The 12,659-nt window shown below is 49.5% G+C and overlaps 2 protein-coding genes across 35 annotated transcripts in view; one reads left to right on the top strand and one right to left on the bottom strand.

Annotated features, from left to right (window-relative positions):
- Window positions 1-247: 247 nt before the first annotated feature.
- On the bottom strand, window positions 248-6,006 carry LOC130540526 (WAS/WASL-interacting protein family member 1-like). Its single transcript, XM_063607336.1, has 2 exons — window positions 5,391-6,006; window positions 248-5,072 (listed from the first exon to the last, which is right to left on the bottom strand). Exons 1-2 carry the CDS (start codon window positions 6,004-6,006, stop codon window positions 5,050-5,052), a joined length of 639 nt encoding a protein of 212 aa, XP_063463406.1. The 3' UTR covers window positions 248-5,049.
- A 28-nt stretch (window positions 6,007-6,034) lies between these two features.
- The window catches only part of PARD3 (par-3 family cell polarity regulator), a 707,905-nt gene continuing 701,280 nt past the window's right edge, over window positions 6,035-12,659 (top strand). For 26 of the 34 annotated variants that reach the window (XM_034930284.4, XM_034930285.4, XM_034930283.4 and 23 more), the window contains exon 1: window positions 6,102-6,285. In XM_034930284.4, the coding sequence (XP_034786175.1) occupies window positions 6,166-6,285 (120 nt within the window). In that variant the 5' untranslated portion in view covers window positions 6,102-6,165. Of the gene's footprint in view, window positions 6,286-12,659 lie in introns of all 34 variants that reach the window. The other 8 variants (XM_034930282.3, XM_034930281.3, XM_055092624.2 and 5 more) reach the window with 1 other exon arrangement.

The raw sequence follows: 12,659 nt of genomic DNA, 5'->3' as shown, positions 1-12,659 counted from the left end.
CCTCTGACACCCGTAGGTCTGGTTCTGGAGAACCTATTGGGAAGAGGACTTTCCTGCTCCAGGTAGGTTGGAGGCAGTGCTGGAGAGGCTTGAGGCTGGAAACCCAGATAGGGCCATCCTTCCTGCCTGCCTTCCTTCCTTCCTCCCTCCCTCACTTCTTTTTCTTTTCTTTCTTTCTCTCCTCCCTCCCTTCCTCCCTCCCTTTTTTCTTTCCTTCCTTCCTTTTCCCTCCTTCCTCCCTCTCTCCCTCCCTTCCTTCCTCCCTCCCCTTTTCTTTCCTTATTTTTCTTTCTCTTTCTTTATTTTCCTCCCCTTCTTTCCTTTGCTTTCTTTTCCTTTCCTTTTTTCTCCTCCCTCCCCTCCCTCCCTCCTTTCCTTTTCTTTTTCCTTCCTTCCTCTCTCTCTCCTTCTTCCTTCCTCTTTATCTCTTCTTTCTTTCTCTTTCTTTTTCTTTTTTCTTTCTTTCTCCTTCCTTCCCTTTTCTCTCTCTCTCCTTCCTTCCTTCTTCCTTCCTCTCTCTTCTTTCTTTCTTTCTCTTTCCTTCTCTCTCCTTTCCTCTCTCTCTCTCTTTCTTTCTCTCTTTCTCTCTTTCTTCCTTTCTTTCAGATGGGTCTCACTCTGTTGCCCAGGCTACACTGCAGTGTGCCATCATAACTCACTGCAGCCTTGAACTCCTGGGTTCAAATAATTCTCCTGCCTCAGCCTCACCAGTAGCTGGGATTACAGGTGTCTGCCACAATGCCCAGCTAATTTTTTATATTTTTAGTAGAGATGAGGTTTCACCATGTTGGCCAGGCTAGTCTTGAACTCCCAACCTCAGGTGATCCACCTGCCTTGGCCTCCCAAAGTGCTGGGATTATAGGCGTGAGCCACTGTGCCTGGCCCTATTTTATTTTTTGAGACAGTGTGTCACTCTGTTGCCCAGATTGGAGTGAAGGGACACGATCATGGCTCACTGCAGCCTCAAACTCCTGGGTTCAAGTGATCCTTCAGCCTCATAGCTGGAACCACAGGTTTGCCACTATACCCAGCTAATTTTTAACTTTCGTATAGATAGAGTCTCACTATGTTACCCAGGCTGGTCTCAAACTCCTGGGCTCAAGTGATCCTCCTACCTCAGCCTCCCAAAGTCTGCAATTACAGGCATGAGCCACCATGCTCAGCTAGAACTGGCATTTATAAAGCATCACCAGGAAGCACCTCTTCATATCACTGGACTTTCCAAATCCTGCCTCCAGTCAAGGTGGCCCGCCAGAAAGTGAGTGGCTTAGGTGGCTTTATTCCACTCTGCTGCAGATTTGTCTTTAACAGAGTTGAATGTTAATATCACCAGCTCTGCCAGCCTCCACCTTGTTCTGCCAACTTTTATGGACTTCACCAACAAGCTACTTCATTCTTCAGCTCTGGGACCTGGGAAGGAGGGAGATATTTGACTAGGGACTTGGGCTCTGAGTGGTGGGTCATGGCAAACACGGGTGCTTACTTTCTGCAGGGATGGGCCTTTTCTGGCATTCTGAGGCTGGGTGACACCGGGGCTTCTAGAAGTGGTGATCTCAGCCTGGACTCAAGCTTTTGCAAAGTGGGCTCTCTCAGCAGGGCAGTGCTGACATACCTTCCAGCAGTGTCTGGGAACCAGAACAGGAGAACGAAAATGCAGAGAAGGGCCAGGCATGGTGGCTCACACCCGTAATCCCAGCACTTTGGGAGGCTGAGGTGGGTGGATCATTTGAGGTCAGGAGTTTGAGACCAGCTTGGCCAACATGGTGAGACCCTGTCTCTACTATAAAGTATAAAAATTAGCCGGGCGTGGTGGTGCACGCCTGTAATCCCAGCTACTTGGGAGGCTGAGGTGGGAGAATCCCTTGAACCCGGAAGGCAGAGGTTGCAGTGAGCCAAGATCGTGCTACTGCACTTCAGCCTAGGCAACAGCAAGACTGCATCTCAAAAAAAAAAAAAAAAAAAAAAAAAAAAAAGGCAGTGGATACTTTGGTGATGGTTGCTGATGGACTGGTTGAGGGCAACCCTGGAATATTTTGAAGGGGGCTCTATTTGGGCAGGTGAGGACTTGGATATGTATTCCCAATGTGTCATGAAATTTTATGAATTACAAAAAAATTTTCATGAATTTTGACTCAAGACACCAAAGGCTCTGGCATCTAGAATTATACAGTACTAGTTTTTCATCCATTATTAATATAAAGGGAATCACTGCATCTAGATAAACTAGGTAGATTTAAATACAGCTGTAAGGCTTTATCTGGTTGGTGGAATCAGTGTTATTAATCCTCTGGATCATATTTTTTAAAAACATCCATATCCTTATTAGGTATTGAATAGTTAAAGGAATTGATGTACATAAAATGGTACCCACATATCCTGATGTCATCTCTGTTATGAAAGCTTCCCCCTTCTCTAGTACTGCCATAAACACTTTGCTGGCACTGAATATTTAATGTCTTGAATTATAGTTATTGGAATAGCTATCTTATTCTGACCTCTAGATTGTCCTTCTTTTACTCACCTTTATAATTCTGTAATATTTAGCCAGTGCTTCCTGCAAGGAAGGTCTTTACTAACTGCATGTGGAATCAAATTTAAGTGAATTGAGTGCAGGCCTGAGAGTCAGAGCTGGAGTTTTTGGTTGTAGTCCTAGCCCAGTCACTGGAAAGTTGTATCACCTGGCTAGTCATTTCTTTGAGCCTTGGTCTTCTCCTGTCCTCCTCATCTCTCCTGCCTCCTCCACTGCCATCATTTGCTATCCTGTGCTGGACTTTGTTACACTCTGCCTTCATTACGGTAACTGGACTGTACTACGCTATACATTCCCATGTGGCAGCGTGGCAGCATGTACTGTTTTTTTTTTTTTTCGTTTGAGACAGAGTTTCATTCTTGTTGCCCTCGGCTCACCGCAACCTCGGCCTCCTGGGTTCAAGCGATTCTCCTGCTTCAGCCTCCCGAGTAGCTGGGATTACAGGCATGTGCCACCATGCCCGGCTAATTTTGTATTTTTAGTAGAAACGGGGTTTCTCCATGTTGGTCAGGCTGGTCTCGAACTCCCGAGCTCAGGTGATCTGCCCACTTCGGCCTCCCAAAATGCTGGGATTACAGGCGTGAGCCACCATACCCAGCCGTACTGTTTTCTGATATATTATTTTATTTAACATTCATAACTTATGACCAGGTGCCATGGCTCACACCTGTAATCCCAGCACTATGGGAGGCTGAAGCAGGAGAATCGCTTGAGGACAGGAGTTCAAGACCAGCCTGGGCCACATAGTGAGACCTTATCTCTACAAACAATTTAAAAATTAGCTGGGCATAGTGGTATTTGTCTGTAGTCTTAGCTGCTCTAGAGGCTGAGGAAGGATTGCTTGAGCCTGGGAGTCTGAGGCAGCAGTGAGCTAAGATTGTGCCATTGCCCTTTAGCCTGAACAACAGAGCAAGACTCTATCTCAAAAAAAAAAAAAAAAAAAAAAAAAAAGAAAGACTGACTCATAACCTATGAGATCTATGAGATGGATATGGATATGATAAGCTCTACTTCTCTACTTTTCAGCTGATACAACGGGCTGGAGAAAGAGTGACTGTTGTGTCTAAGGCACTAGTAAGTGGCCAAATATGGATCTGAACCTAGATCAGTGTGATGTCCTATGTACTCTGGTTATTACTGAAAAATGACTTTCGATTAGAATTATTTTGAGAAAGCCCCACTCTAATTTATTATACTCAAGCTAGTATACCCCTCTGAACTAGTGTAGCATGAAAACTAGTATACATTCTCTGCCGCGCGGTGGCTCACGCTGCAATCCCAGCACTTTGGGAGGCTGAGGCGGGCGGATTGACCAGCCTGGCCAGCATGGTGAGACCCTGTCTCTAACTGAAAATACAATAATTAGCTGGGCGTGGTGGCGGGCACCTATAATCCCAGCTACTCGGGAGGCGGAGGCAGGAGAATCATTTGAATCCAGAAGGCGGAGGTTGCACTGAGCCGAAATCACGCCACTGCGCTCCAGCCTGGGCAACAGAGCGAGACTTGGTCTCAAAATAAATAAATAAATAATTAAATAAATAAATAAATATAAATAAATTTAAAAAACACAAAATAAAATAAAGTAGTATACATTCTAAACTAGTAGTATACTCTCCCAATGCATGAAAACAGAAACAACACCTATAATTATCAGTAATTGTTGTTGTGGATCCAAGTATCTATGTAAGAAGCAAAAAACCCACAGCAACAGTTGTTGTCATCGTTATCACAAACTTAATTACTGGCTAGAAATGTCTAGTGCTGCAGCCAAACAGCAGTAGGAGGAGCCTTTCCCATGGCTGACTGGAAGGAGGGAAACCTAGACTATTTCTGGGTCTGCCTTGAGCTTTCTCTGCCGCCTTGGGCAAGTGACTTTGGCCCTGGGTCAATGTCCTGGAGTAAGATGGGGCTAACACCACTGCACTGATTTGCTGGGACCGGTGGTGGAAAGTGGTGGTCCAGGGCTGGGAGAGGAGAGGAAGGGCAATGTTTCCTAGAAGAAACTGCACTATGCTGGGGCAGCTGTGGTGCTGCAAAGCGCAGGGAGTGTGGCAAGCGGACGAACCTCGTGTCTTGTTTCCTTGTTTTAAGATTGGAGGTGGAGTGGGATGGATGGTCGATCGCCAGCTCTTCCAGCTCTTAAGTGCTCAAGTTCTGCGCCAACCCAGGGGAGCTTGATTGCTTTCACGTCCCTTGGAAACAACTGGCAAAAAAGAATTTCACATAGTCTGGAAAGGGCTTGGGACAGGGACCACTCTTTGCAGACATTTGTCATTCTTTAAACATAATGACACACATTTATTAAGGACTCGTAGTCCATAACTAAGACAAAATGAGCTTCAGTTACGTTCCCTAACTCGGTCCACGTTCCTTTAGAACGTCTCAAGCCCGCATGTCACTCATCGCGGAGTCGCAGCCTTCCCCTGGGTTCGGGCGTCTGCGTTAAGCGCCGGCACATCGTGGGGATCCCCGCGTGAGATTTCTCTGCGGCGTCGGAATAGACTGTTCACGGATTCGCGTTAGGATTGCTTATGCTGCAGAACTTCAAAGAAATAAATGTATCAGAATTGCGATGTTTAAGTTCTAATCTATTTAAACGGGTGGGTCAGCAGAGGGTCAACAGGAAACTTCAAGGTAAATAGTGGCCTCTGGAAAAGGCCCGGTCGCTCACGGCTTCCCCACTGTCTCCCCAGAGCAGACTATTAATTCTTGCGTTTCAGGCAGAACTGCCGCTGCCGGCCCTGCAGCAGAGCTAGGGAGCGGGCAGGGCAGAAACCCAGCCGAGCAAGCTGCAGGCTCGAGTCCCCGCGAGCGGAGAGGCTCGGGCTGGAGCCTCCGGGGCGGTGAGGAGGGGACTCACCGCACTGAGCACAAACTGCTTTCCCCGGGAGCGCCTGCACCCAAAACCCTCCAGTTCGAGGAATGGGATTAAAAGTGACAAAGGAAGGGGAAGGGGGGCTCCGTGGAGACCTCTGGAGGCGTGGAAGGGGCGTCCCCGAGGAGGGGCGACGCAGCCCTGCAGGGTGCTGGGCGGGCGGGGTGAAGGGGGCTGGGGGGCGCCTGGGCCAGGGCTGGTGGGGGCAGACGGCCGCCTGCCCGTGCTGGCACTGGGGCGAGGGGTCCCGCGCCCCCGGAGGGAGGGAAGGAGGTCGGCCCCCGAGGGCGGTGGCGGGGGCGCGAGCTGCGGTCCTGCGCTCCGCCCCGCGCGGGTAGCCGGCCGCGCCTCCCCCTGCCGCATGTGCGCGGTGTTGTGTGCCCTGCCCTGCTCCTCCCCCTCCCCTCCCCTCCCCTCCCCTCCCGCCGTCCCCTCCCCCAGCGGCCCCGAGCGAGCGCCAGCGCCACACAGCCCCGGGCAGCCGCCGGCGAGCGCGCCGAGACGCCGAACAGGTGGCCGGAGGCTGCGGGCGCCGCGGCGGGGAGAGACGAGGCAAGCCCCGGGCGAAGCGAGGCGAGGCGAGGGCGGCCGGGCCGGGCATGCGAGCTGAGCGGCCCCCCGGCGTCGCCGCCGCCTGCCCGCGCCCCTAGCCGCCCGCGCGCCCGAGTCCCCAGCGACTCCTCCGCGCCCAGCGTCCCCGGTCCCGGCTGCTCCGGCTGCGCTCGGCGAGGGGCGCGGGCCCGCCCGCGGCGGCGGCGGCATGAAAGTGACCGTGTGCTTCGGACGGACCCGGGTGGTCGTGCCGTGCGGGGACGGCCACATGAAAGTTTTCAGCCTCATCCAGCAGGCGGTGACCCGCTACCGGAAGGCCATCGCCAAGGTGAGGGGCCGGGGGCGCGGGCGGGGAGGGGGCGGCGGCGGGGACGGCGCCGGGATCAATATGGCGCTTCCTGGAAGGGGGAGGAGAGGCGCAGGGAGGCGGGGAAAGGGAAAGTGCGGCCGGGCGGGCCTCGCGGGCGCCCCCCGCCCCGGACTGCGGGCGCCAAAGTTCTCCGCGCGGGCCGGGGCGCAGCCTCTGGGGCACCCAGCCGGGTCCCGCGGCCCCCGCCCTCACCCTCCGCCCGGGAGCTCCGGCCTCGGTAGCGCGGGGCGAGCCGGGCAGCGGCGCATAGGCCGGCCCTGGGCGCCTCCCCGGAGTCTGCAGACCCAGCCAAGCCCCGAGCCAGCGCGCGGGGGGCGCAGGCCGGGAAATCCAGCCCCAGGCCTCTCCCGGCTCCCAGGCCCCGGGGGCACAGGCCGGGGACTGGGAACTTTTGGTGTGAGGAGAGTTTCGTGACTGCCCTCCCGACGGAGGCGGGTTGTGAGCCTTCTGTCTCCTCTCCCTTCCTCGAGCGGGGGCGGAACAGCGGCGGGGGGTCTTTTCCTCCATGTCCCCTGCTGGTAGGGGCCGGCAGGGGCGGCCCGGCGCGTCCGGGGGCTGCAGGGTTTGGGGAGTCGCCGGCTTGGGGTCGGGGAGGCGTTCCCGGGAGGGCCACCGCTGGCACTTGGCACTCGCTTGCGAGCATTTACTGAGCTGATCCCACTTGCTGGGCTCTGGAAAGCACAACCTTGGAAGAGTCGCGAAATGAAAAGTTTTCCTGCGAGGACCTCAGCTCCTACCTATCCCGGGCTGGTTCCATGTGGCTGGGCTGCGGGGCCGGGCCTGACTTGGGAGTTGAGTGGATTTCCCTTTTTCCTGGTGGACTGATAACATTGTCTCCACTTCACAGCATTCCTCTACTATGTGTCAGAAGTGAAAAGGCGTTTTGTTAAATTGTTTTACCGACTGTGTCTGTGTTTGACAACAGCCCACGCTGAAGTTTCTCCCAAGCACCCGGGGATATATTTCCTTTGTAGTAGAGTCCTCTTTGGTGGGGAGCGCATTCGTTTGGGTGCAGTATTTCCCATTTGTTCCCGACAGTGGCCTGGCCCCTGTGGGCTTGGGGGCTGCAAATGACGTTGGAAAGTGGCTTGGTCAGCCCTATTGAGCGTACACAGGGTACTCCGGTGGCATCTTCAGTTCTCTCAGAAATTAAGAAGTAAAAGCTTTTTAGACTTTTGTTTTGCTTTTAGTATATATTGGAAAAAATAGCATAAATTTGGCCTTTTAAAGACAATTTTGGGGGAGTTTGGAGACCCGACACAAGGGTGGAAGACGTTGGCTTTAGTAGCTCTGTTATGTTCCTTACAGTTGAACTCTTTTATTGAAAATCAAATAAAATTAGTGGGAATTGGGCACCTGTTTATCTTGCAAAGCTGACAAAGGGAAAGAAAACCATCTAAATGGACATTTAGCATTTTTAAGTGTTGTTTATGTGTGACAGTTTATGCTTTAAATGTTCCAAAAGAGTACTCAAATTGTTCAGGCACTCTGGAAACCAACAAAATAAATTGTGCAAGGAAAGAGAAATAAAGTAATATGCACTCTGCAGTACGTCTAGGCTCCTGAATAGGAAGAGGGTGGTCAACATTTTCTTTCACTGTACTAATTTTATGTGATTAAAATTGTTTTACCTACTGTGTCCCATGTTTCATCCTGCACAAAATAGACATAGGCTGAACTGCCTGTTTGGCAGTAGTTCAAATGTAGTTGTTCCAGGCATTCGTTCCACAGAAATTCTGAAGCTTTGACTGTGTCCATGGCACTGTTCTGGGTGCTGGACATCTAAGGGACCCACTGGCTGTGAGAGGCTGAGCAAGAGGCTGCGGGGTCCTCCAGGTGAAGGAGCTGGTGATGACATGGGGAGAAGAGGTGGCCTCTGGGATGCTGGGTGGCTAGAGTGCAGGGCCTTGGTCACGGACCTGGTCCTTATTAACGATTAGCAGTGGTTGTTTCACAGGGCGTAGAAAAGGGAGTGCAGTTTTCTTAAGGGTGTCTGGGAAGGTGTCACAAAGAGAAAAGGGGCCTATGAGCTGAAGGAAGGGAGGGTGATAGTGACATGGGAGTTGGAGATGAGAGGGAGGGTCAGAGATGGGTCAGGGGTTCCAACACTTACATGCTCTTTAAGTACAACTTAGAGTTCTGTAGGTGAATTTTAACGGGGGCTTTGCAGTATACCAAGTTCAGTCATTGGATCCCAAGATTGTTGACCCTCAAATGTTGCCAGAGCTGGAGTGTCTTCTAGGTCTCCTTTTTCTCGTTTTTCTTCTGAAATTGCTAGACAATGATTAAGATTAATTTTTAGTCTTTCTTACTACTTTTCCCATTCTATATTAAGTGATGAGGAAGTGTTAATATGTATTTAACACTGTTTTAACTTTTATTCTCTATCTGTTCCTTACCCGTATTGCCTAATAGAACAAGAGAAATTCTGTGTGAAGAATTGGGTGGCTGGATAGTTGTGGAGTGGTGTTTAGGTTGCTAGGTGACATGTGGCTTGATGAACTCCCATCTGGTGGGGAAAAATGTGGGCAGATCATGTTTATGGCTTTGGATAATAACCAACCAAGCCAAAAATAAAAAATAAAAAGGAAAAGAGAAAGGTCCCAACTCTCAAATCACCAAGGCTTTCTCTGCAGTAAACATTTTCTGGTGTGGTGGGGCTAATTTTCTGGCATTGCATGTGAGCTGTTTTCTCTTCAGGTTACACAAATCAATTTTTCTGGATAGTGAAGTGTCATGATTTAATACTAGACATGTCCTCAGTGAGTAGATATTTGAAGGCTTATGCTTAGTCATGTGTGACATTTCTTTTTTCCTCTCCTGAAAGATGGTTTTGTGGTTGTGATCACTGATGGGTGGGAATAGCTGTTCATCCTCATCCACCCATCTGCATTAGGAGCCTCGCTGAGGACAGTGCGGTGCTAGACATTGGGAACCGCGTTACATGGACCGTTCTCATGAGGGCGCAGGATGGGAGGATGGACTGTGTCTGCATCTGTTCTTCTGTGCTTGCGACCTGACACGCGTGATTCCAGGTGGACATGGTGCTGAGCTGCAGCGCTGTGTGGGGTTGGTTGAAGGGCTGCTGTGTATAAAAAGTCATGCTCTATGAAAAAAATATAAGACTGAATTCGTGCAATTTTCAAAAAAAGTATAATCTAGGAGACAGGAAGAATATATAACAGTATAAATAACAGTAGGTGGTAGCATTAATTGGCACCACTGTGATACAGTCAGTAATCGCTTCTGGATTTTGGAGGTGGGTGCTATCATTATGGGGTGTGTGTGGGAGTCTCATTTAGTCACTAGGATTTGAACTGGGCTTGGTTGGTGGGAAGGCTGACCTTGATATAGGGCAGTGCTTGCTAACTGGGTAAGGCACCTGCCTGCAGGGGCAGATGGGCTCTGGGTCTGAGGTCTGCAGTTGGGGTCTAGGTGCGTGAATCTGCAGAATGTCTGCTACGATTCTGAGAAGTGAAAGGGAGGGCATTCCAGGAAGGCAGTATGGACAAAGGCGATTCAGGCATTCAGCCCAGGGGGTCAGGATCAAACTGAGGAGGACGGAATGCCAGGGCAAGACCCTGAGACTTCTTGCAGTAGGAAGGACTGTGGTGTTTAGCTAAGAGTCAGGGTAACAAGTAGTTCTAGGAGGATGACCTGAGCAACCTTAGATGAGGTTTGGATGGATAATTCACCTTAGCATTTCATTCTAAATAAAGGTTGCTGAGTGACCAAAAGGGGAAGGAGAGAGTGAAGGGCAAAAGTGAGGGCAAGGAGGTGCTGGAGCCCCTTTGCTCACTGTTCCCACCTCCTTCATAGCCCTCCTCTCAGCCTGTAGGGGAGCTTTGTATTGGGTTTGGTGACTTAGGTTTACAGGCCATTTAACCTTGGGTACACCAACCCTACGGAGCCCCATTATCTCAAGTGGAATATTCCCTGGCAGGGTTAATGTAAGTATTAAACAGGATGATGAGAGGGAAACTCTAAAGTCCTGGGCCTGGCCCATACTAGCTGCTCCATAAAGATGAATGGAATCACCAATATGTTTTATCCACCAAGCAGTTTTACACCCAGGGAACTTTCCCAAGTGTCCCACTATTGCGGCTTGGATTTTTCCTCTTTACTTAAAGACGCAGCATGTAATTTCATTGAAGGATAGGTAAGAATGTGAGATTGAATGACGTGCAGCACCACAATCAGGAGAACAAAATTGTGTGTTGCATGTGTGTATGGGCTGGGGCAGTAAAAGCTGCAGGTGTTGGCTTGATTACAGGTTGATTATTGGGGCCTCTGGCTTCTGTCCCCAAGCACATCACTTTAGAGTGATTTAATAGCAACCTGTTGTTATTACAGGTTGAGCATCCTTTATCCAAAATACTTGGGACCACACAAGTATTTTGGATTTTTCTGGACTTTGGGATATTTTTGTATATATAATGAGATAGGTTGAAGATGGAACCCAAGTCTAATGTATTGTTAGAATTTATGTTTCCTACGTACCTTATACACATAGCCTGAAGGTAATTTTATGCAGTATTTTTGTGCTTGAAAATAAGTCTGTGGTAAGTACTTACATGTGGAATTTTCCAGGTGTGGCGTCATGTGGGTGCTCAGTAAGTTTCAGATTTTGGAGTATTTTGGATTTTGGATTTTTCAATTAGGGATGCTTGACCTGTATTTTTTAAAAAGTTGAGCTCATGGACAGAAACTTTTGAAAATGTGCTTTTTTGGTGGCGGGAGACTGTTGATTAGTAACATAATGACAGTCATGGTTTTTATGAAAAATCTTGTGGTTGGTATGGAATTTTTCTGTGAATAAATGTATGACTGCATGTTATTCATTTACAAGCGTATTGAAACTTTTAAGAAAATAGTTGTACTGTTGCAGAGATTGAAAGAAAATAGAGGCAAGCATAAAAATAGTGAAATGAAAGCAGCTTTATTTATTTATTTATTTTAACATTTTCTGCCTTCCCTCTAAAAAGGAAAAAGAAACTAAACATTTTTGAAAGGCTGATTTTTCCAGAATTCAAGTCACATTGTCCTCTGGTGCTGAAGCGCCTTTGTCCCGCGTTCTCCAAGTCCTGCCTTCTGAGCACAGCCTGTCCCTGTAGGGACCCCTCTTGCCTTCCAGCCACTCCCTCTGCAGCTGCTCCACCCCCTGGGACTCACATACACTTTGCTGCCTCTGTTCTGGCATTTTCTGTTTCTTCTGCCTGGGACATTTGCTCCTTCCTTGCACTCATTCGTGAGTCTTAGCCCAGACAGCCATCTCCAGGAGGCTGGCTCTCCATCCCAAGCTGCTAGAGGATCTTTCTCCCTGCCTGCTGCCTCTCCTGGGGACGTCCTGGGTGTAGCTCCTGTACCGACTCAGATGCTTGGGCTGTGCTGTGTGGTTTTCAAGTGTATCCGTGCACCCTTCCTCCCTCCGGGTGAAATGCTTGAAGCGGTGGCTGAGCTTCAGTCTTGGTGAATAGCCCGTGTCTGTCACATTGCAGTCAGAATGTTGAGTAAATAGAAAGTTGAGAATCGACATGTTACACTGGTCTCACACAAAAAATACACTTCTGCTGAGAGGACTATCATCAGCACTCGTGAATTTAAAGGACTTTAAGGTTTGGTGTGTTTGACATACTGGCACAAACAGCTTGTAATGGAAACTAAGATTTAATGAGGTTTGGAGTACTTAGAAGTTACTCTTTCATATCAGCTGTCTTGAGGGAGTTCAGTTTGTTTTTCAGCTCAAGCAGAGGACCCTCCTGGGATTCGCATTGGGCGAGGTTCAAGGCAGGTGGCCAGGGCTGTGTGAGAATCTGGCCCTGGAACACACCTATGCTTGGTCTGGCGCCTCTGATTCCGTCAGTTGAGATGCTTGGCTGAGTGCCAGGACTAAGTAGGAATGTTTAGGATCTGAGATTCTCAGAGAGAATCTGGCGGGTGTGAAGCGCTTCTTGGCTTGTGGTAGACATGGATAAATTGGTTGTGGAGGGAATATTTAAAGTCTCACTTGGATGCAAACCCACAGACGGATCCTCCGTCTGTCCTGGGAGGTTCTACCTCCCCACAGAGTTGGGTGCAAGTTGGTGATGTTGAGCTCCCCATAGATGATTAGAGCCCTCGGTATTTTTTTTCAAGGATGGAAATAAACATGTAAGATTGGGCCAGAAGGCGCTTTCTATAGGTAATTTTCCATCGGGGGAGATGGCATGCTAAGCCCACACAGCATGCTTTCATCCTGCTTGGCCACTCGCTCAGCATTCCTGGCTGGGACCAAGGTCAATGGCAGTAGAGCTGGACATCAGTAAATGTATACAGTTTTACCTGTTTTGGGT

The sequence above is a fragment of the Pan paniscus genome, chromosome 8 (assembly GCF_029289425.2).
Source record: "Pan paniscus chromosome 8, NHGRI_mPanPan1-v2.0_pri, whole genome shotgun sequence".
NCBI lineage: Eukaryota > Metazoa > Chordata > Mammalia > Primates > Hominidae > Pan > Pan paniscus.
Note: the sequence above shows the minus strand (reverse complement) of the source record. Positions and strands in the feature narration are given on the sequence as shown.

Excerpts from the sequence above, each read along its gene's own strand:
- LOC130540526 (XM_063607336.1), bottom strand. The coding sequence starts at position 6,006 with ATGCCCGGCCCGGCCGCCCTCGCCTCGCCTCGCTTCGCCCGGGGCTTG. Across the intron at positions 5,073-5,390 it reads AGCAGTTTGTGCTCAGTGCG|TTCTGCAGCATAAGCAATCC; the intron begins GTGAGTCCCCTC and ends ATTTCTTTGAAG.